Source organism: Cibotium barometz, chromosome 4, assembly GCF_041138505.1.
Source record: "Cibotium barometz isolate CiBa-2024 chromosome 4, ASM4113850v1, whole genome shotgun sequence".
Lineage (NCBI taxonomy): Eukaryota > Viridiplantae > Streptophyta > Polypodiopsida > Cyatheales > Cibotiaceae > Cibotium > Cibotium barometz.
The window spans coordinates 29,933,916-29,961,907 of NC_141049.1; the positions used below are offsets into that span (position 1 = coordinate 29,933,916).

At 45.0% G+C, this 27,992-nt stretch overlaps 1 protein-coding gene across 2 annotated transcripts; it reads left to right on the forward strand.

Moving 5' to 3' along the window:
- Positions 1-368: 368 nt before the first annotated feature.
- Positions 369-27,882, forward strand: LOC147639147 (Aha1 domain-containing protein). 2 transcript variants are annotated; one of them, XM_086787735.1, is made up of 4 exons: positions 369-502; positions 757-1,690; positions 27,372-27,451; positions 27,534-27,882. In XM_086787735.1, the coding sequence occupies exons 2-4, from the start codon at positions 785-787 to the stop codon at positions 27,625-27,627; spliced, it is 1,080 nt and encodes a 359-aa protein (XP_086643861.1). In that variant the 5' UTR covers positions 369-502; positions 757-784; the 3' UTR covers positions 27,628-27,882. The 2 variants fall into 2 exon arrangements, with proteins under 2 accessions (XP_086643861.1, XP_086643867.1); XM_086787741.1 differs by lacking the exons at positions 27,372-27,451; positions 27,534-27,882 and adding an exon at positions 26,150-27,122.
- The last annotated feature ends 110 nt before the right edge of the window (positions 27,883-27,992 follow it).

A 27,992-nucleotide genomic window follows, 5' to 3' on the forward strand; every position in this document is an offset into this window, starting at 1 on the left:
AATCAACAACTTGGATGCCTGAACAAAAGCTCTATATTCTATTTCTTGTGGCAAAAGTAGTTGCAATAAATACTAGGCTTTAGACAAACCACAATGCTAGTGGATGAGGATTTTAGGGCCTCCCCTTCCCTTCTCTAACAAAACCCTTACCATTGAATGCTAAGTCTGAAAGCCCTTGAGGGTCAACATTATAGGTAAAGAGCCTATATAGTATATGTTGCTAACTTAGTGGTTAAAGTGGGGCTTCGATACTATGTATATCTTTTGTACCAGATTTTGGGGATTAAAAAAAAACATAAAATAGTTATATTAGGAACTTATCAACATTTATATATGTATGTATTACACAAAAAGAAAAAAGAAAAAAAGAACCTGCCTTGCCAAACAGCTTACCCGGTGTGAACAGCAAGCATGTTACTATTCGATTACTCGGCCCCAATCTTCAAAAGCTTTCTTTTCCAACTGCCATCGCCGCAGTGTTTCTCCACCAGCTACCTCGCAGGTATGCGCTCACTTTTTCTGAACCACGCTTCCTGTGTCTTATGTGTTTTCTAGTCGGTGCTGCATTTCTGATCATCCCTTTACTGTATATCCTTAGTGGTAGGGTTTATTTAGGTTTTCTGTAAGCCGTATGAGCTAGGGATTCTGTAAAGCAGGGTTTCTACAAGTCGTATGATCTAGGGTTTTTAAAGGAGCTGCTTTTTGGTGCCTTCTTTGCCCAAGAAATGAAATAAAAGCAGATTTTTTCTCTTTCAGGTTTTTCCTTTAACTTTTGCCCTAGAAAATGGCAAGGCTTGGTGAAGGGGACAAGCGATGGATTGTTAAAGATAGACCAGACGGGGCCAACGTTCACAACTGGCATTGGTCCGAGAGAGACTGTCTAGAGTGGGCAAGGAAGCGCCTTGCAGAACTTCTGCAGAACATGAAGGTTCTTGAAGGATCAGGCGGCCTGTGGATAAGCACAACCACCTTGGACAATGTCACTGGAGAAGCCTATGTGAACATCAGAAAGGGTAAAATCATACCAGGTTACGAGCTCACAGTTAGCGTTTCTTGGGAAGGTGAAGCCCAAGATGGTAGTGGCAACACCCTTGCTAGGGTTTCAGGCAAGATAGAGCTTCCTTATATTGCTGATGAGAATGCTGATGAAGATCCAGAAGTTAAGATCTCTGTCATGGATGAAGGCCCTGTAGGGCAGAGATTGCGACAGGCCTTTCTCTCCAAAGGGAAGGCTATGGTGCTTGATAGAGTGGGGAAATTTGTCCAAGAAATGAGTGCTGGTGGACCTGCCAAAGATGAACTGGAGGGTAAAGTACCAAGCAAAGCCACCAACCCTGCCACTAATGCCGGCAAGAGCAGCAAAAATGAACCAAATAATGAGCATAAACCTGCTGTTCCTGCAGTGAAAAAAGAGGCTCCTTCCAAGCCTAAAAAAGATATGGAAGGGTTCAAGACTATTACCATGACGGAGAGGTTCCATTGCAGGCCTCATGACCTTTATGCCACTCTGTTGGACGAGGACAGATGGAAAGGCTTCACTCAAAGCAATGCCAAGATCAGTAGAGCAGAAGGTGGGCAGTTTTTTCTCTTTGATGGTGCTGTCACAGGTGTTAACATGAAGCTGGAGGAGAACAGGCTTATTATGCAGAAGTGGCGTTTTGGAAGCTGGAACGATGGGCAATATTCCACGGTGAGCTTCTCAATTTCTTGTTATATTATATGTCCTAGTGTTGGTGTTAACATATGAATGCTCTATAAGGTATCGCAAATACTCAATGTCTAAGGCTGGAAAAACATAAATTCCAGCCTGTTGCACAGGCAAGTCACGATGGGTCATCCCATGGGTGTGCCCTTTATGCTGCAAAACATGCTTGCAGATTAATGGTTCCTGTAAGTTGAATTTCGAAATGTGCAAGTTATAAAACCAAACGTTCCTACTCATGGCCCAAGTTCATATGCCTCTTGAACTGTGAGGTGTGCAGAAGAATTTTCCTGTTGTTTTTGCACGTGATTACTTGCTGACACCCACTGAATTGTGGAGGGAGCCCTTTACACACGTGCTGCTTTGTATGGAAACCCCTTACCTAGTTCATGTGTAGACTGCTACAGTCAAGTATGTGGTTTGGGCACTTAATAATACATATTTTTGAGTGGGCACAACTTTCTTAGACTGACTCTGTTTTGGAGTTCACAATGTCCAAGTTTTTACTTGTATGTTTAGCAAACACAAAAGACAAGAGATGTAACCCTAATTTATTGTATATTCCAAAACTGCATCACAACTGAGGGTGGCTGAGAAGCCCTAGAAGGCTAATCCCGAAAACCCTAAACGAGCTCTGATACCATGTTGTAAATCAAGACATCTCAACAGAGCCAAGTGCTATGGGAGATGGAAGATCTCCATGGTGTGTGCATAGAGAGAGAGAGAGAGAGAGAGAGAGAGAGAGAGAGAGAGAGAGGGAGGCGCTCTTAGAGCGTATTTGCACAACTCAATGATAGCTTGATTAGATGTGTTGAGCTTACACCAAGTACATGCTTCTGTAGGCTGGAAGCCTTATCTTTGACTCAAGGGAATCACATACACATACTAGATAAGTGACACATGGCACACTTATCCACACCACCCTAGGGCACTGAGCAACGTCGATAGTTGGGCTCCCATCTCCTAGCCGTTGCTCCCTCCCAAAAATCTGGCCGGAGGAGATATCTATGACAAGGTGCCACCACACCCTATATATGGCTCTTCGACTTCCCATGCTCTTGCATATGGGATAATCCACCACAACTTCTAGTCATGTGATAACCTGAGAGTAGCTACGAGAATTGCCACCTCCAACACCCTCCTTCAATTTGAGCACCTCGATCAAACAGAGGTTAGGACCGCATAGGACCACACAGGCTGAGCTCTGATACCATGTCAGAGTCACACAGTAACAGCACGCACACCACCCTAGGGCACTGAGCAACGTCGGTGGCTGGGCTCCCATCTCCTAGCCGTTGCTCCCCCCCAAAAACCCGGCCAGAGGAGATATCTATGACAAGGTGCCACCACACCCTACATATGGCTCTTCGATTTCCCATGCTCTTGCATATGGGATAATCCACGACAACTTCTAGTCATGCGAAAACCCGAGAGTAGCTACGAGAATTGCCACCTCCAACACACCTAAGGGTGGGTTCATACACACTAACACACTTGGCCCTTTTAGAGCCTGTTCACACAAACATAAGTGGGTACACAAATAGGGGTACATATACTAGATGTGTACACATAGACAAGTTTTTTGACCTTGCATCACCTCTCACTGACTTGCCGAAGGGCGTGAAGACTCGTTGTCAAAAAGTGTCCGTTACAAGCAAGGCTCTAGAGGCATTCCAGGCAATGAAGAAAGTTGCCTCTCTGAGTCACTAGTTTTGAAGTTGGCGTCATGGGGTGATCCTTTCGAGGTGATTACCGATGTAGTAACCTTGCCATTGGAGCTGTTTTACAGCAAGATGGTAGGCCAGTGGCTTATTATAGCCGCAAGTTGAATAACACTGAAAAGAATTATTCGGTGTAGGACAAAGAGCCTTTGGGGGTGATGACCGCTGTTAAACATTGGAAGCACTTCCTTTACAGGAGGGACTTCACAGTTAAGATGGATCACCGGGCACTTAAATGGTTGCAAACCATGCCCGGTGCCCAATGGAGTGACAGGCAGTCTAGATGGAGTCAATTGTTTCAATAATTTGGGGGGATGATTCAATACATCCCTGGTAAAAACAACCGCGTTGCCGATGCTTTTAGTTGAAAAGGCACAATTCAGACATTGCAGGAGTCAATTGTGTTGGAAATTCAAGGCAAAGACTTCGACAGTATGAAGGCACAATAGTGGGCAGGAGGGAATTTCACGTGCACCTTGCACTAGGGTACACAGTGACACACTGGTATGATCATCAATGCAACATTTTGTACAAAAGTAGTACCATTTTGTTGTACCCCATGATCCCATTGTGAGCCCTCAGTCTAGGGACAGTCAGGCACGAGCTACGTAGGTCAGTCTCCGAGCCTTAGGTTAGTCGAGAGTCAGTCCTCTTAACCCACTTGGAGAATTCATCAGATAAGTGCATGTAGAGTCAGCTTTAGTAGTAGGTGTAACGCCTCCGCTACGGCTGCGTCTTCCTCAAGCCGCCATAGCCTAGGCGTGGAGAAGAAGAGAGGGTGGAAGTCGGTTCACCTCCCAACCATATAATGATGAGTTAGGGTTTCTCGTTGGGTTTTATACCAAAACCCTGGCCTGTGTCCACACCTCCTAGCCCGGCCGCCCATCTTACTTAAGAGCCGTGCTAACTTCGATGTGTACACACATCGACCAAACCCTAGCGCCCATTAACCCCTGAACCCTGCTAGCATTAATAATACTCTCGAGACTCCGAAAGCTATTAACTTATGCTAGGGCTCGACTTCCGTAGGACCATAGTCCTGACATTACTCCCCCCTTCGAAAAGAGTTTTCGTCCTCGAAAACAAAAGTGGGGAAACGTTTCCTCATTACACTAATGTTTTCCCAAGTGGAGCCTTCCTCTGGACGGTCCTTCCACTTGATAAGAGCTTGTTTCCGAACTTGGTGGCGAGTACGTAACATGTGGTAATCCAATACTCTGTCTGGTTCATGAGGCAGTATTGGGGGTTCCACATATTCTACCAAGAAAGAATCATCCACCGGCCTTTCATGACCCATAAGGCGTTTCCTCAAACGGCGTACGTGAAAGATGGGATGAACCTTGGAATGTGCTGGTAACTCAAGTTTATAGGCTACTGGGCCCACCTTCTTGAGTATCTTAAACGGTCCACAAAATCGGGGCGACAATTTTGGTACGGGACCCGTTTTTAAACTGGTGGAGTTTTCTGGTACCAATCACCTTCTTGAAAGTGAAGTGGTTTCTGGTCCGCAAACTTCTTGTAACGATCTTGCGCTTGACGAACATTTAATCGTGCAAGGCGCAACATATCCATATGGTCTTGGATAAAATCCTTAACCTGACTGATTTTCTCATTCGCCAGTCCCACCGACACTGGTGAACGTGGCTGAAAACCATACATCAACATGAAAGGGCTAAAGCCTGTCGAGACATGCTTTGCACTATTGTAAGCAAACTCAAGAATAGGCAAAGAAGACTCCCAATCAGATTGTTTTTTGCTGACATATGCCCTAAGCATATCTTCCAGCACTTGATTAACCCGTTCAGTCTGACCATCTGTCTGCGGATGATCAGCTGTACTAAGGTTCAACATAGTACCCAGCTTACTGAATACTGCTCGCCAAAAATGGCTGTTAAACTTGCGATCGCGATCACTGACAATATTGGACGGTAAGCCATAAAGTCGGTAAACATTCTCCACGAAAAGGCGTCCCAATTCTGGAGTTGTAACTGTTTTCTTAGTAGGCACAAACCTACAAAGCTTGGTTAATCGATCCACGATTACCCAAATGGCATCATGTCCACGATTCGTTGTGGGCAAGCCCGTTATAAAATCCATAGAGATACTTTCCCACTTTCCGTCGGGAATCTCTAATGGATGCAGTAACCCGCCAGCTTGAAGACGTTCTGCTTTGTTCACTTGACACTTCTGACACTGCAGAACATAGTCAGTAACATCCTTGTGAAGTCCAGGCCAATAGAAATGCTTTCTTACGAGAGCATACGTTTTGCGAATGCCCGCATGACCTGCACTTGGACTATCATGACACTCAAAAAGAATTTGGCGCCTAGTGTCTAAGTCCAATGGAACACAAACTCTCCCCTTGTGGAGTAAGTATCCATCATCGATGGAAAAGTTTTTCCATCGCTGTAGTTCATCTTGTGATAAAGAAGAACCATGTGTGGAAGAACTGGGAACACTACCGTGTGAGTGAGAGGGACCCCTCATTTGAACATGATTCCACACCTTTGAGTATGTTGAATCCTGCTTGCATTTGCCTCGTAAAGATTCTAACAATTCGCTTTTCAACTCTGTGAATAACAGCGAATTAATCTCTGGCATACGACTCAAAGCATCAGCTACAATATTGTAACGTCCTTTGCGATAGCGTAGCTTGCAATCATACTCCTGAAGGATCTCAGCCCATCTGGCCTTTCGACCCTGCAAATCTGTTTGGTTCACCACGTTATGCTGTCGTGATCAAAAACAATCTCGAATTGCGCACTATATAAGTAATGTCGCCATTTTCGTAAGGCATATATGATGGCAAAGAGCTCACGCTCGTAGGCTGAGTAGTTTTGTTGAGCACGATTGAGCTTCTTGCTCTCATAGGCAACAGGATGACCATCTTGAATGAGAACCGCACCCACTGCCTTAGCACTGGCATCCGTTTCAATCACAAATGGTTTTTGAGGATCCACAATTGCCAAGATGGGAGCCGTAGCCAAAGCAACTTTAAGCTTATCAAAGCTACGTTGTTGCTCCTCACGCCATTGAAAGGTAATTGCCGCACCTTTCAATTGATCAGTCATGGAAGCGGCAATCTTTGCATAACCATTCACATATTTGCGATAAAATCCTGCCATTCCCAAGAAGATTTGAAGTTCTTCCATACTTCGAGGTGTTGGCCATCGCATAATAGCATCAACCTTACTAGCATCCATAGCAATTCCGTCTGCAGAAATTACATGACCTAGGTATTGTATGCTATCCTTGAGAAATTCGCACTTTCTTTCTTTCGCGTAAAGTGCATTCTCGCATAGTAACTGAAAAACTTTTCATAAGTGTTCCAAATGCTCTTCTAAAGTCGAACTATAGACCAAAATGTCATCAAGAAAGACAATGACAAATTTGCCTAAGTACGGCCTTAGTACGCTATCCATAAGCGTCATAAACGTTGCCGGGGCATTAGTAAGCCCAAACGGCATAACCAAAAACTCAGTGTCCAAAGCGAGTCCGGAACGCAGTCTTGGTTATATCATCAGCGTTAATACGCACTTGATGATATCCTGAACGTAAATCAATTTTAGAAAAATACTTCGCACCTTTGAGTTGATCAAACAACTCATCTATCCTAGGTAGCGGGTATTTGTTTCTTAATTGTTACCGCATTCAAGGAGCGATAATCCATACACATGCGCATGGATCCATCCTTTTTCTTCACCAAAAGAATGGGCGATGCCCATGGTGAAGCACTATGGCGAATGAAGCCCTTACTAAGGTAGTCAGCAAGCTGACGTTCCACCTCAGCTGCCTCAGTTGCACTAAGCCTGTACGACGGCTTACTAATTGGTTTGGTGCCTGGAACAACATCAATGCGATGAGGCAAAGCTCGTTCGGGTGGCAAACCCTCTGGCAAATCATTAGGAAAAATATCTTTAAATTCTTGTAACAGTTGTTGCAAAGACAAAGCATTAACTGGTTGCTTAAGATTATTTAAAGAGATTTTAGAAGAAGGTAAAGAGAAAGAAGGCATCGCTGAGGAAGATTCATTTGAAGAAGAAACATCATGCACATCAAACCCACTAGTTTGCGACACACAATAACAAAAATAGACTTCTTCTATTTGATTACTATGCTCCAAAAAAGAGAGTTCGGCATTACATATGAGTGGTGTTGGGGGTACATCACGTTCCCCAATAAGTAAAACATGCTTACCATTGGCCTCAAACGTAAACGTATTATGTTCATAACTCCTTTTGAGTGATGACCCTAACCCATACAACCACTCCTGTCCTAAGATGACATCCGCACGAGACATATTCATCACTTGTAAGTCAAGAACCATAGTGTGTTCTTGCACAAACACAGGCACTTGCCGTACTAGAGTATCCCACACATTGTGATCATCCCCCTGAATGGTGGATACCACATAACGATGAGAACTCTTTGTCTCCGGCAACTTTAATTTCTTAACTAATGCATAGTTCAAGAAATTGTGCGTGGCACCATCGTCAATGAGAATACGTACTCGATGACGATAAATGGAGCCATGCATACGGACCAAATCATGTGGTCCAACTGTCTCTTGCCACATAGATGCAGTGAGATTACACTCATGCATCTCGGCACTGTGCGAAACCTCTACCGCAGAATACTTAGGATCAGCATCCAAGGGAAGCGTTTGCACCATGTGTACAGCCTTCTCCTTGACCTTATCCTTATTCTTGCGAGGCAACTGTGGACAAATGATCACTACCTAAGCAATGATAACATAGTTTCTCCTTCTTGGCCCGTTCATAGTCTTGTGGAGACAACGGACCACTTGACCCTTTAGACTTCTTTGTGTTTTCAGTAGAATTGCTGGCAAGTTTACGCTTATTAGCATTAAATTGCGAGCCATTGAATTTGGCCGGTCTATCCATGTCCTTCTTATCCATGGTGTCATCAAAGATAAGGGCACTTTGGATAGCCGCTTCCAAAGTTTTAGGATACGGGGTTTTAATCTTTGCCTGATATTCTTTATCAAGGCCTCTAACAAACCCACGAACCTTTTGAAAGTCGTCCAAACCGTCTAGCTTGAGAATGACTTCACGGTATTTGGACACATACTGATTAAGTGTAAGACCTTCCATCTTGCACTTGTCCCAGGCTGTCCAACTCCGATCTTTCTCGTTTTGCGGTAAGAACTCCTTTTTAAAAGGTGCCTCAAACTCCTCCCAAGTCTTAGGGCGAGTTTCAATAGGTAGACTCATCCACCACTTGTAGGCTTTACCTTCAAGTGTGAGACTCGTCTCAGTGGCCATAACAACAGCGGGAGTGCGGCGTAAGCGATGCAAGTCCGTCCACTTGTGTAAAAATGTATGGACCGCATCCTTGTTACGATCGCGCTCCTCTCCCTTAAACACAGGCGGCTTCACGTTTTTCAACATAGCCCCTTCCTGCGTTGCAGAGGGTGCAATAGATTCTACTGTAGGATTTGGAACAAGAGGAGGCATAACTATCGGAATAGGCCCTCCACTTGCCGCCGATCCACTTGCAAAACGTGCCATAAATTCAGTAAAAAGCGTGCTCATGTTTGTGAGATTGGTATTGACATTTGTTATAGTGCGCTCAAGTGCAACTACCCTTGAAGTGAGACGCCCAAACTCTAACGTGTCTACCAAACCATAATCGTCTAGTGGACTTGCACCCCCTTCGGCATCGGTCATGTTGGCATCCCGATCAGGCCCAACGGCCTGTCGCTCGCGAATCACCCACACCACCACCCAAAGGGTGTGCCTCACTAACATCAGGCATATCATTCTCAAAATCGAAGTGAACATGAGACGGTTCCACTGAGGCCATGGTATGCACGTGCTTACAAATAGAGAACGGATTACCTTAAAAAGCGAACTCCAATTGAAGCGTCGTAGAAGAATTCCTCTTGCATGCACGAAAATCGAGAAGAAATCACCACTCGAGTCGTCAATCAACACATGCATGCAAAAAAGTGCGTTGCATGTAGCATGTTGTTGAAGATCCGTCCACCAAAAACTTCCAAACTTGGAGCATAGAAAACTCCTCTCACAAATTGAAAGAAGGAAAGTTGAAGGTGAAAAGGTCACTTTCCTTGTAGTTTGTGTCCTCCCTTGAAAGAATAAGTAGAGTTCTTTTGAAGAGAAGAACAACACAAGTGAAAAGGTGAAGTGGCTAGCACACTTGCCTTGGAGCTTGAGGTGGTGGGTTCAAAACCCTTCACTCCTTGGATGGTGAAGCCTTCCCCTTGTGCCACTCAAGTAAGGGAGAATTCTCGCGCGCTCGCCAACGGCGCGCCAACGATCGCTCACCGATCGCCTTCTAGGACTGCCGGACTGCCTTGGTCGCCGCCTTAGGCGGCTGCGCTCGCTTCTTTTGCTGCAGCGTCGAGCTGTTTCCCGTGCAGGTCACGCCCGCTGGCTCTGATACCAGTGTAACGCCTCCGCTACGGCTGCGTCTTCCTCAAGCCGCCATAGCCTAGGCATGGAGAAGAAGAGAGGGTGGAAGTCGGTTCACCTCCCAACCATATAACGACGAGTTAGGGTTTCTCGTTGGGTTTTATACCAAAACCTTGGCCTGTGTCCACACCTCCTAGCCCGGCCGCCCATCTTACTTAAGAGCCGTGCTAACTTCGATGTGTACACACATCGACCAAACCCTAGCGCCCATTAACCCCTGAACCCCGCTAGCATTAATAATACTCTCGAGACTCCGAGAGCTATTAACTTATGCTAGGGCTCGACTTTCGTAGGACCATAGTCCTGACAGTAGGTCTTGCATGAGCAAGCATATAATTGCATTAAGGTGCTTATGGGACAGCTAAGGCCATCCCATGAGCATGGCAGCCCATCAAGGGCAGCACCTATACCATGAAGGGGCCTAGGCAGCCAGTCGGCCGCCTACCTGTGTCCTAATGCAGTCGGCCAGCATTAGAGCCTCCCAACAAGCTTTTGGCCAGTACTACTTGCCTATAGGTAGTAGAAGGCCAGCATGGCAATGGGAAAGCAACAAGTCGTGGGCAGTACCCAGGTCAGCCAGCATTCAAAGGCATTTAAAAAACATTATTTCTCCACATGGAGCAGGGCGAGAGTCCTTCCATGGACTGACCAGCAGCTTTTTGCCATATAAAAGCCAAGCGCATCCCTTCTCATAATTCATTCAGTATTTCAGCAAAGTACAACAACAGTTCAGCATCCAATCGTCCCCAGACAAACAGTGAAGATCCTCTTTAGCATTCAGCTAGCATATGGTTAGTCCTACAACTATCTAGACTTGCATCAGTGGCCCGAAGAGTCTTCTGAAGTGCCTCGGAGTTGGTGGATACTTAGCCGGCGTACGGTCTTCTTGGTCCTTGCGTTGGACATTAATATCATTTGTTTTCTCAAGCATTGTACTGCATTCTCCAAAGAATAATATAAGCAAATACTCAATAAGGTGTCGTCTACTTCACTCTCATTCCCTTCTCTCTCTACTCTGTGAATTTGGATTCTCACCACATAAAGTTATAAAGGAGGCCCTGTTGTGCGTTACCACGATCAACATACACATTTTCAGCCGGCAATGGCATTGACATACATTTTGACCATTGCCATAAACATTACATCCTTCATGGGCTACATAAGGTACACCTGGCATGAAGTCGCCAATGCTTCTTCTTTAAGAGCATGAGAATTCATCCTTTTAGACATATGTTCTTGTTCAACCACTTATGGGGATACCAAGACATGTGGGATGGTTGCCTTTTTGGCATAGGCATCCTCGGTACGAGCCAAGTATGCGTGTGCTGCATCCATCGGTTGCATGTGCAACTGTTGAGCTATCATTGCCATGGCATGATCCATAAAAGATTCAACTTTCTTGGCCTTCAAACGATCATGTATCAATGGATCCTGGCGGTAGAGCTTCAATTCTTCTTGTTGCGCATAAAGAGGAGCCTGCCTACGAGTAAGTTTAGCCCTTAAGGCTATGGACTCTTCCTCTTGCATTTTCTCTTTATCACGGGACAATTGTCCCACATTTTCCTGTCTGTTGGTGTGCACCACATGAGTTTGCTATTCCTGTAAAGCATTGGAAGCATGCATTTCATTGTCCCTGCCTCTTGTGTTGGCATCTTCAACATTCATTGTACGACTAGCCATAGTGTTCTGAGTGTAGAGATAGCTAGTGTTCGCGGTGATCGTCTTTCACGATGGAAGTGAAAGAGAACCGTATGCTCTGATACGAATGTAATTCCACCGGTTGATGTGGAATGTCACGACCTTGTGTTTTTCTCTGGAGAGTATGCAGGTGGGCATGGGGACATGGTGGACAATGTGAATGGCATCAGTTTGGAGTTGAAAAGAAAACCCATGTGTGGACAACCCCAAGTGTGAAGGGGACAAAGAGATTTTAATTAAAAAGGTTTTATAACCTTTGGTGGCCCGAAAAGGCTATTTTTGGGGAGGCTACTCTTTCTTGGAGGATGCGCCTATTTCTCTCTCTCTCTCTCTCTCTCTCTCTCTCTCTCTTTCTTGCTTTTTGGAAAAAAGAAGGGGCTGGCGGGCTGTTTTCAAGCGCCTCTCTCTTGGTATACATGCGCTGGGGCTTTCTCTCTCGCACACTTGGAAAGGAGGCGAGCAGATGGCATGGCTGCTTACAGGCGCCTTTTGATGGGTGAAAAAGCACACGGCTGCAGGCGCTTCTCTATTTTTGGTGCAAAGGCGGAGGGTTGAATAGGAGGCGGCAGGCTGGAGCTGCGGCACATGCTCTCTCTCTCTCTCGCTTGGCACACGGAGGACTGGACTGCTCATACACGTTGGCTTCCTCTTTTGCACAGAGGCGGCTGCTGGACAGAGCACACGTGGGCTGGTTCTCTTTTGCAAGGACAGCAGGCTCTGCAGGCTCTTGATGGTTGCAGAAGGGAAGGTGTCAGGTGGCTGCAGGTGGACTGAACAGCCGCTGCAGGTTCAGGTGTCAGCACGTCATGCTTTCTCTCTCTTTCTCTTGGCAAACGAGCGGCTGTAGGCAGCGCTGGACAGACAGTGCATGCTTTGCTCCTGGGTGGTCAGGGGGCTGGTTTCATTGGACATAAAGGCGGACAGGGGCTGGTTTTTCATGAACATTGACATCATGTTGATGGCGTTCAATTGATGCAACTTTCAGCTTCTCTTTGCTTTGGTTCGGGACTGTGTTGGAAAGGGTTTATGGATTGTTTTGTGGCAGTGCATGTGGCTATGAACATGAGCAATTTTGAGACTGTTTATGGGCTGTTTTTGGTTGGCTGCAAATTCAGCTATGTGCTTGGGTTTCTGGCTGCAAGTACAGGTCAATTGAAAGTGTTTCTTGGCATGGGAGTGATGCAAGCTCGCATGGCTGCGTGCTCATGGAGCAGATTGTTTTCTTCCTGCTAGAAAGGAACAGAGGGACCTACAGTCATGGGCATCTCTATGTTTCCAGATGTTTCATGAGGGAACAGGTAACTAGATGTATGCCGTTGTTGGCACTGTTGTTGAATGGTGCTGTGAATGGTTCTGGATGAAAACAGGACAAAAGTTTCAAAGGGAAACAGGCCTAAGGGTTTCATGTGGAAACAGGTCGTAGGTTTCTCGAGGAAACATGTATTTGGGTTTCTGCAGGAGATAGGTCACATGCAAGCAGTGGTTACAGGACTGGACACATGTTTGGTACAACCTTGCTACTGATTGGACAGGGGACAGGGAATCCATGACAGAGATATAGAGTATCCTTGGAAGGTAGAGAGGGAGTGTGCAGGTGTGTCTACTGTATGGTATGCTGTGTTGTGATGCGAGTTCTCTTATGAGAGATAGTTTGGGAGTCTGTGTTGTGATAGAGAAGCACTGGATGTGTCAGGGTATGAAGCTGTTCATAGGGTGAGAGGCTATGGATGGTTGTGGCAGCCTTAAGCATGGGAGAAAGATTCTGTATGCAGACTCAATGTGAGAGAGTCTTTCGATGTGAACAATGGCTGGACTTGTTTATGGATGCCGAGTGGACAAAAAGCCATGATGCAGGGTCTTTGCAGGCTCAAGGAGTTCTACTGTGACGGTTGAGTTTTCAGCCTTAATGTAATCAAAGCTCTTATAATCAATTAAAGAAATACCGCAAGGGGCGCCATGCGTTTTGGGGCCAATGGGTGTCCATGTACTGTTGCAGGAGCACTCTAGCTCCCCCTGTTTGTTTTCTTCCTGCTAGAAAGGAACAGAGGGACCTACAGTCATGGGCATCTCTATGTTTCCAGATGTTTCATGAGGGAACAGGTAACTAGATGTATGCCGTTGTTGGCACTGTTGTTGAATGGTGCTGTGAATGGTTCTGGATGAAAACAGGACAAAAGTTTCGAAGGGAAACAGGCCTAAGGGTTTCATGTGGAAACAGGTCGTAGGTTTCTCGAGGAAACATGTATTTGGGTTTCTGCAGGAGATAGGTCACATGCAAGCAGTGGTTACAGGACTGGACACATGTTTGGTACAACCTTGCTACTGATTGGACAGGGGACAGGGAATCCATGACAGAGATATAGAGTATCCTTGGAAGGTAGAGAGGGAGTGTGCAGGTGTGTCTACTGTATGGTATGCTGTGTTGTGATGCGAGTTCTCTTATGAGAGATAGTTTGGGAGTCTGTGTTGTGATAGAGAAGCACTGGATGTGTCAGGGTATGAAGCTGTTCATAGGGTGAGAGGCTATGGATGGTTGTGGCAGCCTTAAGCATGGGAGAAAGATTCTGTATGCAGACTCAATGTGAGAGAGTCTTTCGATGTGAACAATGGCTGGACTTGTTTATGGATGCCGAGTGGACAAAAAGCCATGATGCAGGGTCTTTGCAGGCTCAAGGAGTTCTACTGTGACGGTTGAGTTTTCAGCCTTAATGTAATCAAAGCTCTTATAATCAATTAAAGAAATACCGCAAGGGGCACCATGCGTTTTGGGGCCAATGGGTGTCCATGTACTGTTGCAGGAGCACTCTAGCTCCCCCTGTTTGTTTTCCTTTTCTTGTTCCTCAAAGGTGTTGAAGTGTTTTGTGTGCAAGTTTGTTTTTGCATCGCTCGTCATGTTTTTGAAGGCCGGTTTCAAGGTTTCGTTGCCGGGACATCGTCGACTTTCTCAAGTAGGTGAGCCCTTGGTTGCTCTGGTCGAGACAATCGCCAACTTTCGTGAGGGGGCGAGCTCGTGGTTGTCTCGTGTGAGTCACATCAAAAGCTTCAACATGTGGAAAGTGAAAAGGAAGTGCAGAAGGCAGTGCAGGATTGTGTGTCTTTCCCTATATAAGGTGAAGAGCAAAAGCTGAAGATGAAGCTCAGGAGAAAAGACACCAAGGACAAGTAGTAGTAATTTTAGCCTTTCTCAAGTTGAACCATAGGGGAAGCTTTCCCAGGGTTCCCTTCATCCACTTGAAAACTTTTGTCACAAAGGATCGCGATAGATTAAAGATTGCAACACTCCAGACACTTCCATCAGAGAGACTTCCGCTGTCATCGACTCTACTTGTAATTGGTAAGCTTTAATGCTCAATTATGGAAGCAAGTAGCAGGAGGGAGGAGCAGGACTCCATGTTCGCATATCATGTGTAGTGTTCTCTTCTCCTACGTGCTCTCTTGTAGATTGTTTCTACCCTATGTTGGTGGAACAATAGAGCGCAGATGGTAGGGAACATGGGCACTTGAGAGAGTAGTGTGAGTTGCAAATCTTCACCGACAACCATATTGTTTGCAATGCTGTATTTATATACATTGGTATGGAAATTTGGTTAGAAATGCCCATGAAACTATGTACTTCATTCTCCCAAGTTCAATAAACATTATTTGAGAGAGCAACCGGCCGTTCTGGCTCATTGTGCATCTCTTGTCAATTCAGCAAATTACATCTTGTATTGTGCTTGTTGTCCATTAAATCTTGGTGTATTTAAGTGTATTGATTAGCATTGTGTTCTGCCAAACATTCCACACCAACCGGTGAAATTACATTGGTATCAAAGCATACCGTTCTCTTTCACTTCCATTGTGAAAGATGATCACCGCGAACACTAGCTATCTCTACACTTAAAACACTTGTCAATTCAGCAAATTACATCTTGTATTGTGCTTGTTGTCCATTAAATCTTGGTGTATTTAAGTATATTGATTAGCATTGTGTTCTGCCAAACATTCCATTGAAACCGGCCTTCAAAAACATGACGGGCGGTGCAAAACAAACTTGCACACAAAACACTTCAACACCTTTGAGGAACAAGAAAAGGAAAACAAACAGGGGGAGCTAGAGTGCTCCTGCAACAGTACATGGACATCGATTGGCCCCAAAACGCAGTGGCGCCCCTTGTGGTATTTCTTTAATTGATTATAAGAGCTTTGATTACAATAAGGCTGAAAACTTAGTCGTCACAGTAGAACTCCTAAAGCCTGCAAAGACCCTGCATCATGGCTTCTTGTCCACTCGGCATCCAAAAACAAGTCCAGCTATTGTTCACATCGAAAGACTCTCTCACATTGAGTTTGCACACACAATCTTTCTCCGATGATCAAGGCTGCCAAAACCATCCATAGCCTCTCACCCTATGAACAGCTTCACACCCTGACACATCTTGTGCCTTCTGCATCACAACACAGACTCCCAAACTATCTCTCATAAGAGAACTCGCATCACAACACAGCATACCATACAGTAGACACACCTGCACACTCCCTCTCTACCTTCCAAGGATACTATCCATCTCTGTCATGGATTCCTTGTCCCCTGTCCAATCAGTAGCAAGGTTGTACCAAACATGTGTCCAGTCCTGTAACCGTTGCCTGCATGTGACCTATCTCCTGCAGAACCCAAATACATGTTTCCTCGAGAAACCTACGACCTGTTTCCACATGAAACCCTTAGGCCTGTTTCCCTTTGAAACTTTTGTCCTGTTTTCATCCAGAATTATTCACAGCACCATTCAACAACAGTGCCAACAACGGCATACATCTAGTTACCTGTTCCCTCATGAAACATCTGGAAACATAGAGATGCCCATAACTGTAGGTCCCTCTGTTCCTTTCTAGCAGGAAGAAAACAATCTCCTCCATGAGCACGCAGCCATGCGAGCTTGCATCACTCCCATGCCAAGAAACACTTTCAATTGACCTGTACTTGCAGCTGGAAACCCAAGCACATAGCCAGTCCCGAACCAAAGCAAAGAGAAGCTGAAAGTTCCATCAATTGAACGCCATCGACATGATGTCAATGTTCATGAAAAACCAGCCCCTGTCTGCCTTTATGTCCAGTGAAACCAGCCCCCTGGCCACACAGGAGAAAAGCGTGCAGTCTGTCCAGCGCTGCTTGCAGCCGCTCGTTTGCCAAGAGAAAGAGAGAGAAAGCATGACGTGCTGACACCTGAACCTGCAGCGGCTGTTCAGTCCACCTGCAGCCAGTCCAACAGCCACCTAACACCTTCCCTTCTGCAACCATCAAGAGCCTGCAGAGCCTGCTGTCCTTGCAAAAGAGAACTAGCCCACATGTGCTCCTCTGTCCAGCAGCCGCCTATGTGCAAAAGAGGAAGCCAACGTGTATGAGCAGTCCAGTCCTCCGTGTGCCAAGCGAAAGAGAGAGAGACATGTGCCGCAGCTCCAGCCCGCCGCCTCCTATTCAGCCCTCCGCCTTTGCACCAAAAATTGAGAAGCGCCTGCAGCCGTGTGCTTTTTAACCCATCAAAAGGCGCCTGTAAGCAGCCATGCCATCTGCTCGCCTCCTTTCCAAGTGTGCGAGAGAGAAAGCCCTAGCGCATGTATACCAAGAGAGAGGCGCCTGAAAACAGCCCACCAGCCCCTTCTTTTTTCCAAAAAGCAAGAGAGAGAGAAAAATAGGCGCATCCTCCAAGCGAGAGTAGCCTCCCCAAAAATAGCCTTTTTGGGCCACCAAAGGTTATAAAACCTTTTTAATTAAAATCTCTTTGTCCCCTTCACACTTGGGGCTGTCCACACATGGGTTTCCTTTTCAACTCCAAACTGATGCCATTCACACTGTCCACCATGTCCCCGCGCCCACCTGCATACTCTCCAGAGAAAAACACAGGGTCGTGACATTTCCCCCTCTTGAAAAATAGCAAGCGTCCTCGATTGCACAGAAAGGCATCTTATGAGCAAAGACACCCCATACGACAAAAGCAATGGCCCTCAAGTGCATCTGGGTGTTGAAAAAGAAAAAAATCATTGTGCACAATAAGGTCACACCGTCACGTCAAAGTGACAAACAACTCTTGCTTGTTCCAGCAGATTCTACAGCAAAAGTCTAAAACCAAGTGGAAACACGTTAACTATGTTAGCCAAAAACAAAACCATGCATCATTCTACATATGGCACACATATTCATGACACATATATGCATTCGCAAACAATATGCTCCTCAGAATGCTCTACCTACTCTAAAGTAACAGTCTAAGGGCTCCTCGCAAGTCTTACGCCCATGGACATCCCGCAGGACCCACGACTGATGTACAACATGAGCATATGAAAGCACTCAATGCATCAAAACAATACATCCACTAAGTACTTCCCACATATGTCTCATGGCCATTCCGCAGGAGTCACACCATTGGTGCATCCATGCACATAATAAAGTACTTGATGTATCATACCAATATACATGCATCACACAACACAATCCAGAGTATTACCCAAAGTATTCTCAATGGTACCAGGATCCAATGGCACTAGAATACAATAATACCTCAAAAAGTGTATGCATACATGCACAAATAGAGTTCGATTCATATATCCATGAACCAAACCAACTCTAGGACTGCTCACAAGACTTATGCCCTCCATAGAGTTATCCATAGTTGCAGTTATAGTTCAAGGTGCGGCCGACTGTGAACCATACCCAATTGTACCATCTCATGTGACTAGTACACAATATCATAGGAGTCCCATAAGCAGATGTACTGTCAGCCTCAATAGTTTCAAGTGAATACAAAGATGTCACCAAGCGACTCCTAGATGACAACTGAGCTTGTCTGTAACAAGGGAGTGGAGGTGCTATCCCCCTCTTGAGCATCAGGCAATGCTCCACACCTATGCTCTGCTGAACCTGAATGAGCCGTAACAAGAGTCGGCTCCAACTCAAAGGCATCAAGATATAGCTACAATTCCTGAGGTGAATCTGCTAAGTCACCCTCCTCCATCCACTTCGCATCCATCGGTGAACAGTTATTGAACTTCACAGGATAGCGACGGGAAACTTTACCGTGTACCTTTCTTTCCTTACGTTCCAGTATCTGCTCAGGAATAAGAACCTCATAAAGTTCCTCCGCTTCCGTCTGAGCCTCATCTAATACATCCTCAGGCACCCAAAATCTGCTTGCACTCTACCCAAATGGTAACAAGTCCCCAATGAAGCATAGTAAATCACCACTGCTAAACATAGAAAGAAATTGTCTTCCGAACCCATGAAGCCTCCGTGAAGATACCACTAGTGACAGTGTCAAAAGCCATAGCCTTCAACCTATCTTTTGCACCATAACACTTCAACTGCTTCTTGTTCCTGGCCGAGGGTTTTCAGCGAACAGACGAGAAATTACAGCAAATATAACGGTTGTTTTACTGAATTTCAGTCATTGGGAGTGTGTAGGAGAGTGAATACCACTTGGAAAACACACTAGCAAGCTTGGAAAACACACTAGCAAGCTTGAATATGGCATGAAGGAGGGCGCCAACTTCTAGAGAGAGAAGGAAGAGAGATGATGAGATGTCCACCCAAAGTGTCAGGCAGAGAGGGCAAGTGAGTTGGGGTGCAAGCTGGGATGGAAACATGGCTGGTTGCTTTTTGAACAAAGGGGATAAGGTCTGGGGGGTGGGCATTGAGCTTTGTCCACCTTGAGACATCAGCGTGTGCGAACACGGGGCTGTTCATAATTTATAAGTGAGTTTTGGTTGCCCAAAACTTAATAAAGTGTGTACACACTCACTTATGAATTAATGCTAGATTCTAAGGTTGGGTTTAGTGCAAACCCTAAACTTGCAACCAGGTACTATGGGCATAGTCACCAAAAACGAGAAATGGGAACGGAAACATTTGAGGAATGGAAATGAGGACACAAGTTTTTAGGGGTGGAAATGGCCGTTTCGTGTGACTATCACTTGATTGGGAAACAAGAAACGGAAAATGGAAACGGATGGGGTCCTAAAATGGAGAAACGTGTTTCTAGAGTCTGAAACGGCCCTTTCCTGTGACTATGACTATGGGCCTTTTCGAGTGATCCAGAAGATCAATGAAGTGGCTTTCAAGCTCTTTGCCAGGCCTCTTACTAAGTCTTGCTTTCTTAAATTTCAGCAGTACCCGATCATTCTTTTTGACATCAAATTGCCTTCTATGCTTATCGGTAGCCTTTTTATGTTTGTCTTGTAACCTTGCAAATACTGTCCGCACTATGGCATGATCTTCTGGCCTTTCCGGAGGAAGTTCCCCTGGCAATGACTCGGAAAAACAATCTTGGAACCCACATAAGAAATCAGTCCTGTCCTTATCTAACATAGACAAATTAGACTTAGACTCATCATCTTTTCATCCTTTACATAAATCAAGTACGCGGAAAGATGCTTTCATTACTGATGAAATTGCCGAAGCTGATACAATAGGAACAGATTCCCCTTTTAACTTTACATCCAAAACATGTTCTTTCTCTCTATGAGTCAAAGTGATCTTCCTATTGTATGTATCCACCACTGCATGTACTCTATGGCACCATGGCATTCCCAACAAAACATCACATCCATCAAGTGGCATGATGGAAAACTCTTCGCTGTCCACATAACCCTGCAAATGAAGCCTGAGCTTCCCAATAATAGGAGTGACGGGTTCCGCATACCCAGGGCAAGCCATGTTAGCCTCATATAAAGGCCCCATCTCCTCTGCACGAATCCCCAGTCGGCCAGCCAAATCCGGTGAAATAAAGTTGGCTCTAGCACCTGTGTCAAAGAATATCAAGGCATTTTGATCTCTCACTTTGCCCCATGCCCTACACAACTCCGCTCTTCACCACCTGGCTGTTCCCCAACAAGATCAGGAACTAACCCTGCAGAAGGTTTCTTTGACTTGGGCTCTCCTTTGGTGTCAGAGTCCTTTTGGGACTTTCTCTTAGGACAATTAAAAGACATATGTCCCTCTTCTGTACAGTAGAAACATTTCCGAGCATCCATCAAAGCCTGTCTCTCCTCAGGAGTTCTCTTGGGCATTGGCAACTTCTTATACCGCTTCTCTGTAGAACCTTTTGCATCACGCGAAGCATGCCCTGACTTTTCAGATTTCTTGCTCAAGTTCTTACTGCCTTTAAATCCAGATGAGACTCCAGTGAGTAACGCATTAGCTGTCATAGCATTCTCTATCATCTGTGACATATTTGTTACTCCAGTCTTTATGCAATAGTCACGCAGTTCCTTGGGCAGCCCACAACAATACTTCTCTACCTGCTCAGACAAAGGCACTGCACGATAAGAAGTAACTCGGAGTAAAGCTTCCCAAAACTTCTTATTATAATCTTCAAGATTTTCACACTTTGATGCATCCAACTTGTGCCATGCTGTCATTACATCCACCTCAAAAGTAGATGTGAGCCATACGGAAGAGAACGCTTGCTTAAATTGTACCCAAGTAGATGGTGCTATGCCCTGCAGAAGAAGAGTAGACCACCACTGCAATGCATTGCCTTTGAGAAAAGTCGCAGCTTTTCTCACCTTAGAGGACTCCGTGTAATTACCACCAAAAAAAGCAGCATCAAGCTGCTGTAAAAAGGTAAGTGCCTTTAACTTATCTTTGGCTCCACTGAATGTATCAAATTTCACAGCAGCTCCCCCTTCCTTATAATCCTTCGCCTTACCCATAGGCGTTAGATTATCGTAAGGAAGTGGCTTCACAAATTGCTACCCCCAGCATTCATGCCCATCATAGGGTCAACATTACCAATTCCCACACTTGGCATGCCATACATTCTAACCATGTTTCCAAACATACCATTATGCATACCGGGCTGTATGCCCCCATACATATTTCCTTGCATTCCAGGTTGCATGCCCCCAAACATATTTCCTTGCATTCCGGACTGCATACCACCATACATATTCCCTTGCATACCAGGCTGAAAATTTGCTCCAAAAGTCCCTGGCATACCCATGCCTCCTTGAGGATAACCCCCAGTCATGGATTGGAACACAGAGCCACCACCAAAATAACCTGGATGCATAGACTGCTGAGGAATAGATGGCTGTCCGAAAAAGGAACTCTGTGAGTTAGCACCAAAAGCATGTTGCATGTTCGGAAGCTGTCCAAAAGATGGATCTTGTGGGAAGGCAGCACTATGACCCTGAGGAAGGTTCTTAGAACGCACCTTCTTCTTCTTCTTGTCAGGCTCAGAACGGGATCTCATAAATTCAGCAAACTTCTCACTTTGTGTGAGTTGCATAAACACATCCATTACACTGGCCAAACGATTTTTAAACTGAGCATCATCTTCCTCTTTACTAGGCATATCTTCTGGCTGTGTTACATCCTCATATTGCTCATCATCTGCATCCTGTTCTCCTGCAAGAATATCCTCAGATTCATTTCTCTCAAGAGAGGTCTCTTGCTCTTCCTCTTCATTATAAAAATATTCGTCTTCTGTATCAGACATGTTGCTGAATTTTTCAGCTATGACTTTCCTCGAGTCAACCACGAGCTCACCCCCTTAAGAAAGTTGATGATGGGTCCCATAGGGGACACTTCAGTGGGTAATTCGGGACCCCATGCAGTGTACAGTTCTCATCTCTCTCTCATATCTTTCTAAAGTTTGAAGTATTAAAGTGGATTGCTAAACTCGCGAAACTCAGGATACAGAAGACGGTGTGAGCATTTGTGTGACAAGATCCTTCAATACGAAGACTTTCCGCTGCATGTTACATGTTATCAGAGCATTCAGGCTCAGCCACTAAGCATGGTCCCAAGGAGGTGCATAGATCCACTAGAAAAATGCAATCAGGGTAGCAGATGGATTGGTCTACAATAGGCGAAGCTGGAGGAAAGCATTCTCTGGGGGTATGTACTTAGAACCAGTACATCATTAAGCTCTCAGATGAGTTCCGAAGGCCTAGCAACACGCATGATCAATTCCGACACTCGACCCACCACTGTGTTAAGGGAAAGGGATAGCAGGCATGGGGACAATAGTGGAGTAGATGCTCAGTTCTTCAGCAAAACTTGGAAGTGGAGAGCAGAAGTGGAAGGTGTTCAGACAAAGTGTCAAAGTTAGAGTCAAAGTAGAAGATCAAAGTTAGAAGTCCAAGGAGGAAGGATGACAGAGTGTCTACCCCGTCATCAAGTTTAGGAGGGGATGTCACGTGCACACCTGTGTCGTGGCTAATCTTCAGCATGAACATCATAATCCCTGATTAAGACAACAATTAAAGCATCAAGTCATTCATTTTGCATCAGCATCAGCATCAACGTCAGCGTTAGCGTCATGCATCAGCATCAGCATCATGCATCATGCATTAGCATCAGCATCATGCAAGGGCATGAGTACCCAGTCAACAGTCCCTAGACATCAGTCGGCAACCCATAGAGTACTCAAGCAACAGGTGGGCTAGCATCACTGTGAAGACCAACAGTTTGGGCAAGGCATGAAGTAAGTGCAGTAACTATAGGATTATTTTATGATTATTTTTGTCCAAAGCTAGCTGACAGCAACAACAGTGGACCGACCAATAACCTTTGTATATATATAAGCATATTTCAACATTTGCATCATTCATCAAGAACTTAGAAGTCTAGAAGTCAGTAAAGGCATGTAGAAGTCCAGAGGTCACCCTTTGGGGTAGACCAACAGCCTTTGAAGATGTAGAATCATTCAGTCACCTTTTCGTACCATAGAATAAAGAAAACCCTGACACCAACTATCTCTCTCTTCTTCTCTTTTCTCTATCTTAATCATGTTAAATTAGCATCTTGTTCTTAATCAAGCTTGGGGTTGTGGATTAAGCAGTAAAGCTTCCGTGTATCCAATAATCCCCTACAATGGACTTCGGCATTCCATGATGTTTGAACACTTGTGCAAGATATATTTTAAGCATATGTTGAGCTTTGACGGTCTTTGGTCTTCTTGACTAGCAAGAAGTGAGCTTGCTTGCTAAACCTGTCCACAATTGTCCAAATAGCATCATTATCCTGTTGGGTCCGTGGCAAGTCCATAATGAAATCCATTGTAATACTTTCCCATGGCTGCATGGGAATAGGCAATAGTTGAAGCAAGCCATTGTCTATGTCCATAGTACTTGGCCCAAGTACCTTGTTGTCTAAGAGTTGGAAGCTTTGTGACACGTTCCTATGCAAGTTGTGGTACTATTGTCTTCATTGGTGCCAAGTTTTGGATTCGTAGAGACCACCTACCTATCGGGTATATACTCTCTTTGTTAGGTGCACACCCTAATTGGGTGCCACATGGACATGCTTTTGCGTTATGGGAGGTTATAGTGATCCGATTTCCACAAGTTTTGTGATACTTGGGTTGTCATGTCCATTGACATCATGTAGCTTCATTCTAGCTCTTGATAGGAGACTAAATAAGGAAATAAGTGAGTGGAGAATGCATGTGGAGCATGTTCCCCATTGCTCCAAGTTAAGCATAAGGGGATGTCACTTGTATAGCCTAATTGGGTGGCACGTAGACACGTTTCTGCATTATGGGTAGGTTTTGGGGCTGCTAAACAATCCCCACACACAGTAGAGAAGTTGATGCAACTTTTTGTTTGGCCTCACATGTGTAGCTAGTATAATTCAAAGCAAGACGCCAAGATACTAGTGGTGGGCAAGCTTCCAATTCTCGAGCTGCCATGGAAAGATATTTTTATGGTTTTTGTGGCTGGATTGCTGAAGAGCCGAAGGTTTTAAAATAACTTCATTTTGACATTGGTGGATTGGTTGAATAAGCAGACATACATCATTCCTTGCAAGTTAGATACGGATGTTGATGAAGTGGCAAGGCTTGTCATCATGGAGGTTCTGTTTGCATGGATTTTGGAGGACATGTTTGATCTAGAAGGCTTTGTTCTATGGTCTGGGAACGAAATTGTAGTTCAAAATAGCCTTTTACTTGTAGACAAGATGGTCAAAGAGTAGGAACAAGGCCATGATCACAATGCTTTGGTGTTATTTTTGGTGGGATTTGGAGTCGTATGTGTGCGTTTCCATCTCTTGTGTCCATCAATGTGTAGGTGTATAGGTGTGAACACCCCTTATGTGTAAGAGTGTTTGTGTGTGAACACTCACCTATGTGAGTGAGTGAGTTAGTACATGTGAACCACCTCTTGTAGCCACCCAAGTGTTTGTGTATGTTATGCAGTGATGCCATTAGTTAGCCATGTGTCATTGCTACATGGTTTGTGTGTTGAGAAAGATAAGGCATTTTGCCTATAAAAGCATTGTCTCTTAAGCTTTGTTCTCTTATCTCTCTACCCTTCTCTAAGATACCCACAACGGTATCAGAGCAAGGAGTTCTTCTTGTTCTCCCTGTGAAAGCAGGGCCACCATCTTGCCGGCTGTTGCAGGCAGTGGGATTGCCTAGAGAACCACTGCCGCCGGCCACATTGCCTCCTCAGTCGCCTGCACGTGCTCAGTCCGCCGCCACCAGGCTGTGTGTCGCCACCTTGCTCCCACTTGTTTGCCACCCTACTCCAACCCGCTTTGCCGTTTGCTGCCACTCCACCACCAATGCTGTGAGCTGAGCCGTCTCCTATTGCTCCACTCCATGGCCTTTTCACTTGCAGCTGAGCCTCTCCAGTCCACAGTGCTTGCAGCTGAGCCTCGCCAATCTACACAGTGCAACGAGCAGATCTCTCCAACTGCTGCATGCCAGCAAGACCACATCAAGCAAGATCAGTTAACTACATCAGATCAAGTGTTTTTACATCCTGCATTCAAAATGGAAAAAATCATCAATGTAAAGCACATAAAGTCCTAAAAGTTTGGGGGGTTTCTCAAGCATAAGCCTTCGGCATCAAGATGAGGCCTCTACTTCGACGAAAATCTGGGGATTTCTCTCTTCTGCTTCAGACTTGTGTGCCATTTTGGGTCCTCTGCCTTGGCCCTTGAGTCTAAAACGATGGCCCAAGCTTCCATTGCTTGGAAATGATGCCACAAAAAGGTCTACATCACTGGCAGCGAGGGGGGGTTCTACCCCGACTTTTAATCTATTTATGTTTGATTTTATGTGTGTGAGCGTCTAGGGTTGTGTCCGGGATGTCCCCCAAAACGAGATGTAATAATCTCGTGTGTGTTTTTCCTGTGTCAGTTTTTATGTGTATGTACGGCACCATCATCCTACTCATCCTTGTTTTAGAGTGAGGGGGGGTTATTTATTGAGTAGACTGATGTTAGTAAAAGTCATATGTGGTCAAGCTTTTTTGGCACCTGTTCCCTAGACCTTTGAGTTTCTGTGCGTCCATGCTTGTTAAGCCTATGAGCCATGCTTGTTGAGCCTCTGAGCCTTTTGTGCCAAGCTAACTGGCCTCTAGTTTGTGTGTTGAGAAAGATAAGACATTTTGCCTATAAAAGCATTGTACCATGTGAACTTCACATTAATCAAAACAAGCATTACATTGTACGTGCAAATATGGTCTCTTGAGCTTTGTTCTCTTAGCTCTCTACCCTTCTCTCATTACTACTACACATCATGTTTAAGTTTGAACCTCCATAGCTTAGGCTTTGTATCTGCTACCCTAAAGATACCCACAATTTTCAGGAGCATCAAACCTTTTGGGAGGAATTTACGCCACTGGTTGAGCATGTCATTAATGATACCATCCAAGCCTAGACAAAGAAGCCTCTTTTGGAGGTGATGTATGGTCGTGCTCTCCACAATGGGAGAAGTCCTCCATGAACTGGTCGTCATCAAACCAAGATGCCTGCTGACTCAGATAATCCTCAAACTTGAAGAGAAACTGGAGAACCTTGCAGCAAGAGTCTCATTTGTACTGATGCAAAACCACCTGCTCCCTTATGAAGCCCCCCATCATTCACCGGATCTGCTTCATCTTGCTCCAATGGTACCCCACAAAGATCACTGGCATGAAACACAAAATGCATCTTCTAGTCGCTCAGTAACTCAAGCTGAAAAATGACGTCAGTGAGTTTTAACTGGACCCTTCTACTTCGGAGCATGTTTGGAAGTAACTTTCCCAAACAGCTTGAGTTGCCACTTTTTTCTTAAAACATTTTCGTCGCATAAGCAAGATTATGGGAAGGCAAATAGAACTAATCAGAGACCTTCCTTTACCGTTCTGGGAAGGCTCTTGTCTCAGACTATGGATATAAAAAGATTGAAGCGTTAAAGGGATTGAATTATGGGAGTGCGTGACTTGGCTCAAAACACGTAGGCTACACAGATATTGAATCGAGTGCTGCTGCAACCGAAAAGATGTCTCTTTCCCAACTTATCTTCAGATAAACCCGATCTCCTTCGTCAAGTGGCTATCTATGGACCTGCTTCATTTGAAGCTTCTGAATCTCGACCCCAATCTGCCGCAACATATGTTCTATGTCCTCATGACCACTTGATCTTCACCATAATGTCTATGAAAGTCTCGAGAGCCCAGGTCATTGGGTTAACTACAGGGCACGTAGCCTAGCAGCGTGGTCTTGTGACTTGGGGAGGGGAGGTCCCAAGTTCAAATCCCCACAGGGCCCCACTGGTATTGTGGCTGCAAAGTGGCCACAAGTTGTAACTCCTTCAGGTGGGTACCCGTTACAGAAGGATCTACTCAAGGGAGGAAAATTAAGCTCACATTATGTTGCTTATCTTGTGTTTTCTGTATCTCTATGCACTGTGCAGTTTTTTTAATTGTTGTGGTTGAATCTGAATTGCTCACTGTCTGATTGCTTGTATTGATATGCCTTTCAGTAAGCAATAACATGCTGCTGTCTTGCATTATGCCTCGTGAAACAAAGTGCTCCTATGTTTGCAGGTGTGTATGTCATTTGAGGAACCAGAGATAGGGGTCACTATTGTAAAGTTGACGCAGACTGATGTTCCTGAAGAGGACAGGTAAATCAGGGTGGCTAACTGGCTATCTGGACTTAAATTCACACAGAAGTTGCTGGACTCACAAATTTTGTGGATTTTGTAGGTTTGGAAATGCTACTGTCGTCGAGAACACTCAGAAAGGCTGGAGAGATCTTATATTTCATAGGATTCGAGCTGTTTTTGGCTATGGAGTTTGAGCTTTTTTTGGGGGGGATCTTTGGCTGGCCATTCATTGATTCTTATGTAGGCTGGCTGCCTTATCTTTTCAAAGGAAAAATTATTGTCAAGATCAGAGGAATGCATTGCATCTGAGGTTTGCCTTAGGTGGGTTAGACTAGGCAAGAAGTGCAATGAACCATTGGCATAGATATGAAGGAACATAGCTTCTTTTTTTTTGCATCTTTATATAACATTTTTTGTATTTTTATATTGATGAGCTTCGTTTTGATTACTTAAGGCTTTCACTTAAATGCTTAGTAATCAAATTGGTGCAATTAGATCACTCTAATGTCCACAAGTTTCTCACGGTGAAGGTTGCTCATGTCTATTCAAGGTGCACATA

What these genes read in the sequence shown, in the direction of transcription:
- LOC147639147 (XM_086787735.1), top strand. Translation starts at nt 785, where the DNA reads ATGGCAAGGCTTGGTGAAGGGGACAAGCGATGGATTGTTAAAGATAGA. An exon ending in ACGATGGGCAATATTCCACG is followed by an intron (nt 1,691 to 27,371) that starts GTGAGCTTCTCA and finishes CTATGTTTGCAG; the next exon opens with GTGTGTATGTCATTTGAGGA. An exon ending in GATGTTCCTGAAGAGGACAG is followed by an intron (nt 27,452 to 27,533) that starts GTAAATCAGGGT and finishes TGGATTTTGTAG; the next exon opens with GTTTGGAAATGCTACTGTCG.